The sequence below is a fragment of the Rhinopithecus bieti genome, unplaced genomic scaffold (genome assembly GCF_001698545.2).
Source record: "Rhinopithecus bieti isolate Rb0 unplaced genomic scaffold, ASM169854v2 scaffold_22, whole genome shotgun sequence".
In the NCBI taxonomy this organism is placed as follows: Eukaryota; Metazoa; Chordata; class Mammalia; order Primates; family Cercopithecidae; genus Rhinopithecus; species Rhinopithecus bieti.
The window spans coordinates 175661-181660 of NW_016803136.1; the positions used below are offsets into that span (position 1 = coordinate 175661).

The 6000-nt window shown below is 53.2% G+C and overlaps 1 protein-coding gene across 12 annotated transcripts in view; it reads right to left on the minus strand.

Moving 5' to 3' along the window:
• RPH3AL (rabphilin 3A like (without C2 domains)) overlaps window positions 1-6000 on the minus strand; it is a 142188-nt gene that overhangs the window by 102460 nt on the left and 33728 nt on the right. For all 12 annotated transcript variants that reach the window (XR_001883610.1, XR_001883635.1, XM_017863188.1 and 9 more), the window contains exon 2: window positions 3496-3608. Coding sequence is in view for 10 of the 12 variants with exons in the window: in XM_017863188.1 (XP_017718677.1) it covers window positions 3496-3572 (77 nt within the window). In the remaining 2 variants the exon portion in view is untranslated. The remainder of the gene's footprint in view (window positions 1-3495; window positions 3609-6000) is intronic.

The window sequence follows — 6000 nt, forward strand, 5'->3', positions numbered from 1 at the left end:
TGCCCTCGTCTCTCGGCTCACCTGGCCTCACCAGTTACTCCCTCGTGTTCTAGGCTGCGTGCAGTCCCCAGGCCTTTGCTCATGCTGCACCCTTCACCTGGAGCACCTGTCTCTCTCCCTAAACTCTCTGTCCACTTCTCACTCCTATTCTATCTGTCTATCTATCTGTCTATCTATGTGTCTATCTATCTATCCATCTATCTATCGATCTGTGTATCATCTATCTGTCTGTCATCTATCTGTCTATCTATCTACTTCTCCATCTATCTGTCTATCATCCATCCGTCTATCATCTATCTATCTATCTATCTATCTATCTATCTATCTATCTATCTATCTATCTATCTTGAGACAGAGCTTCAGTCTGTCCCCCAGGCTGGAGTGCAATGGCACAATCTCAGCTCACTGCAACCTCCACCTCCCGGGTACAAGAGATTCTCCTGCCTCAGCCTCCCAAGTAGCTGGGATTACCGGCATTCACCACCATGCCTGGCTAATTTTTGTATTTTTAGGAGACAGGATTTCACCATGTTGGTCAGGCTGGTCTTGAGAACTCCTGGCTTCAAGTGATCCACCCGCCTCAGCCTCCCAAAGTCCTGGGATTACAGGCGTGAGCCACCGTGCCCAGCCTATTCTTTTTTTTTTTTTTGAGACGGAGTCTCACTCTGTCGCCGGGGCTGGAGTGCAGTGGCCGGATCTCAGCTCACTGCAAGCTCTGCCTCCCGGGTTCACGCCATTCTCCTGCCTCAGCCTCCCGAGTAGCTGGGACTACAGGCGCCCGCCACCTCGCCCGGCTAGTTTTTTGTATTTTTTAGTAGAGACGGGGTTTCACCGTGTTAGCCAGGATGGTCTCCATCTCCTGACCTCGTGATCCGCCCATCTCGGCCTCCCAAAGTGCTGGGATTACAGGCTTGAGCCACCGTGCCCAGCCTATTCTTTTTTTTTTTTTTGAGACGGAGTCTCACTCTGTCGCCCAGACTGGAGTGCAGTGGCCGGATCTCAGCTCACTGAAAGCTCCGCCTCCCGGGTTTAGCCCATTCTCCTGCCTCAGCCTCCCAAGTAGCTGGGACTCCAGGCGCCCGCCACCTCGCCCGGCTAGTTTTTTTTTCTTTTTAGTAGAGACGGCGGTTTCACGCATGTTAGCCAGGATGGTTCTCGATCCTCCTGACCCTCGTGCATACCGCCCGTCTCGGCCTCCCAAAGTGCTGGGATTACAGGCGTGAGCCACCGCGCCCGGCCATGCCCAGCCTATTCTTTTTAAAGACTTCTTTACACATGACCTTCACCTGGAGGCTTTTCCTTGATACCCTCCAAACCAGGTAAAGAATCTACTCTCAGAGTTCCTGGAAGGCCTGGGTCTATGTCCTTCATTGGGCTGACACATTATTAGGAGACAACATGAAACCCCCCATCTACCCTCCGGAACGTGAGTCTCTGGAGGACCAGGCCCTGGCCCAGCCCCTGCCTCTCTCTCCATCTTCCTTCCACACTGTCCACCCTTCACACTGTGCACTTGCAACACACTGACCTGCGGCCAGGGCTCCACTTGCCCCTGTTCCTTCTACCTCGGGGCCTTTGCACACGCTGTTTCCGCTGCCTGGAAGTGCGTCCCTCCTGCTGCCATCTAACATTGCCCCATCTTCTGGGTCTCAGTGGAGGCCGCACACTCTCAGGGAAGCCCCTCTCCTGATCTCCAGAGTAGGCTACACCTTCTCCCACGTCCCCACTGCCTGTTGTCACCATCAAAGCAACTTACCTAACTGTTCAAATGATGCCCGCCTCTGCCCCCCTGTGCTTTAAGACCAGGGACCGTGTTGGTCCTGTTCACTGCTGTGCAGTCAGTGCCTAAGCCCCGAGCTGCAGCCCAGATGTCCCTGAGGGTCCCACGGGGCACAGCTCCCAGCTCTGCGGGTGGGAATTAGTATGTCTCTCCTTTCCAAAGACTGTGCCAGGCATGAGAAGGCAGCACCCCGGGCGAGGGGATAAAAGCATTCTCTCTTCTAAAGGTGCTACAGCAGCTTTGGGCTGCTGCTGAGCGAGAGACACGGTCAGGGAGAGCCGAAGGGAAGCCTGGAGGGTCAAGAGTCCTGCTGGGCCGTGTCTAGAGCACAGTGGCAGAGCTCTCCTCGGAAACTCCTGCCCTGCCTGGGAGGACACTTCATCCGCCCGGCATCTGAGGACAGAGAGGAAGACGGACCGACCTCGCCCACTGTGGTGAGCACGAAGGAGCTGAGCCCTCCCAGCGGAGGAGAGAAGCTAACTGTGGCGCAGGACTCCCCTCTTCTCGGGCGTTTCAAATCAGTTCTTCTCGTCCCCTTTGATGTTTCAGTTCTGTCCCCTGCGGGTTCGTAACATCTAATTGCAAAGTGTTTGAATTTGGTCCCATTTGGGACATGCTGGCTCCCGTGATCGGCATGGGTTGAAGGACGAAGGGGACCCATCTGGACTTAGCAGACATCAGAGACCCCCAGCCCCTCGGAGGGACAGGGAGGGCTGGAAGGCAGCCGAGGCACCTGAGACCCCCATCTGCAGCCACAGTGGACAGTCAGAGGAGATGGCCTCACCTACCCAGAGGTGAGAGCTCACTAGGCTGAGGGATCAGGAAAACCAGGGCCGGGCGCGGTGGCTCATGTCTGTAACCCCAGCATTTTGGGAGACCAAGGTGGGTGGATCACTTGAGGTCAGGAGTTCGAAACCAGCCTGGCCAACATGGCGAAACCCCATCTCTACCAAAAATACAAAAATTAGCTCATCGTGGTGGCGGGCACCTGCAATCCCAGCTACTCGGGAGGCAGGAGAATCGTTTGAACCCGAGAGGCAGAAGCTGCAGTGAGCTCAGATCGCGCCACTGCACTCCAGCCTGGGTGACGCAGCGAGACTCAGTGTGGAAAAAAAAAAAAAAAAAGGAAAGCCAGGACCCCCAAGGGAAGAAACTGGAAGTGAGGAACCAGTGAGATTCTCAGGAGAACACGGAGAAGGCCCTGGGACAGCTCTGGGCTGGTCGCGCTTCAGCCTGAGGGGCAGCATTCGACAGACCTTTGTTCCCCTGTCTCACAGTGCCAAGCACTCGGCAATGACTGGGCATCCAGGGATCAAAGGCTCCCTGTCTTAAGGGACCTGCAGTCCTACGGCTCAGTGACAAGAGAGAAGGCACGTGAGGTGGGGTGGGTCCCTGCGGCCTTTTGTGATAGAAAGGACACAGGCTTAGGAGTCGGCTGGACCCAGGTGTGGGTGGCAGCCCTGCCACCCACAAGTTAAGTGACGTGGGCAAGGAGCTCAGCCTCACTTTTCTCATCTGGGAAATGGGGATAAATTCTGCACGGTAGTTGAATGAGTGAATGGCTGTGTCCAGGGCCTGGAGTGTGGTGTGCATCCGACAGGCGCTTCTCTCCAAACACTTCCTTCTGGGCTCCTGGGAATGAATCTTGCTAAACACAGGAGAGGAGCAGGGAGGCAGCAGGAAGCGAAGGCCTGGGGGGCCCCAGAGGTACTCACTTGGCTCGAAGGGCAAGCTGCCGGTCATTGGGGCAAACCCACTGGTCATTCCCGCTGCCAAAGATGGTGTCGGCCATGGCTCGGAGCACCCGGGTGGGGGTGGGGAGTCACATCTGAGATGAAGGAGGGAAGAAGAAAGAGTGCATCATTGGCTGGGGTACAGATGGCAGACAGGGTCTCTATGCACTCAGCCCCTCACCCCACCTCCATGCGCTGTCCCCACGGATGCCTGGAAGCTCAGTGTGGGAACCATCTCTCCAGCAAAACACTGTCCCTCAAGACTCCTCTTCAGAAGGCTCATGATTCTGGGAGGGTGACCAGGTGGATCACGTGGCCGAGTGCCAAGAGTGAACATAACTGGCATCAAAGGGTTCGAGCCAGAAAGGAGAGGGCAGGCACACCCTTAGCAGTTTTCAACTCAGCCCGGGAGGCCGTCTGTTCCCTGCCCCCTCCCAGTACAGCAGGGGCCAAACTGAGCACGTCACCCAGCAGGAGGCGCTGGGCTGGGGGGTGATGGCCAGAGTACAGCAGGGGCTGACCTGAGCACGTCACCCAGCAGGAGGGGCTGGGCTGGGGGGTGATGGCCAGACAGGCTGAAACCCTACACCTCTCCCAAGCCTGGGGACCTGGCTCTCCTTCCCAAGAGATTCACACCAGTGGTCACAATGCCCTCAAGGGGAGGCAAGAGGGCAGGGGGTGGCAGCTACAGCCAGGATCGCCACCCGGCACCATGCCAAGGGGTGCCACCCATAGACACTGCCATGAACATGGCATCTGGGGATCCCGCAGGGAGGCGACCCTGCTCCAGGACCCCCAATGGGTCACCTGTGCACCGTCTAGTGTAGCCGGCTTTCTCCTTGCCGCCAAGGACAGGATTATCTTTGGTGATCATTGTGAGGATGCCACGCGTGCATTCTGAAGGGAGAGTGGGATGAGGCTGCGGGTATCTCAACCCCAGAGCAAGAATGAAGGGCTCTCCTGAGTCATCCACACTGGCCTGGTCTAATTCCAGCTAGGCCAGTGGTTCTCAAACCCAGGACCCCTTTACACTCTTAAAAAATATCCAGGTTTGAAATCCGTTTGGCACTTCCTCAAAATGTCAAATACAGATTTACCATACGACCCAGAAACTCTGCTCCTGGTTACAGACCCAAGACATGTCCTCGCCAAAACCTGTACACAAATGTTCTTCGCAGTATTATTCATAACAGCCAAAAAGTAGTAACAACCAAAATATCCACCAACCGATGAATGAGGAAAATGTGCTGTTTCCATACAATGGATTATTATTTGGCCATAAAAAGGAATGAAGTGCTGACACCAGCTAAATCATGGATGAAACTTTAAAACATCCTAAGTAAGAAAAGTCAGTCATAAAAGACCACGTACTGTATGATTTTATTTATATGATGTGTCCAGAATAAGCGAATCCGAGATGGAAGGTGACTAGTGGTTATCAGGGGCTGCAGGTAAAGGGGAACAGACTCCCAGTGGGTTCAGGACTTCTTTTTGGGGTGATAAAAATGTTCCGGAATTAGACAGTGGTGATGGTTACACAATTTTGTGAATATACTAAAACCACGGAATTACATCCTTTAACAGTGTGAATTTTATGGTATATGAATTACAACTTCAGCACCAATACAGACCATGAAAAAAATGAACTATAACTCATTCATAGGCTGGACATGGTGTCTCATACCTGTAATTCCAACACTTTGGGAGGCTGAAGTGGGCAGGTCACTTGAGCCCAGGAGTTTGAGATCAGCCTGGGCAACATGGTGAAACCCTGTCTCAACCAAAAGAACAAAAATTAGCTGGGCGTGGTGCATGCCTGTGGTCCCACCTACTTAGAAGCTGGGCGGGAGATCGTCTGAGCCCAGGAGGTCGAGGCTGCAGGGAGCCATGACTGCGCCACTGCACTCCAGCCTGGGTGACACAGCAAGACTCTCTCTCTCAAAAAAAACAACAACAAAATGCTATAAAAAATTCTTGAGGTCGGATGTGGTGGCTCAGGCCCGTAATCCCAGCAATTTGGGAGGCCAAGGCAGGAGGATTGCTTGAGGTCAGGAGATCAAGATCAGCCTGGCCAATGTGGTGAAACCCTGTCTCTACTAAAAATACAAAAAAAATTAGCCAGGTGTGATGGCACATGCCTGTAATCCCAGCTACTCAGGAGGCTGAGGCAGGAGAATTGCTTGAACCTGGGAGGTAGAGGTTGCAGTGAGCCAAGATCGTGCCATTGCACTCCAGCCTGGGCAACAAGAGCGAGACTCCGGCTCCAAAAAAAAAAAAAGACATTATTAAGGAATCCAAAATACATGGGCTATGACCACTGCTAGCTACCAGAAAATAAAACTGAGAAAATCTTTAAAATTTTGTTAATTCATTAAAAATAATAAACCCATTACAAGAAAAAAACAACCCCATCAAAAGTGGGGCAAAGGATATGAACAGACATTTCTCAAAAGAAGACATGCATACAGCCAACAGACACATGAAAAA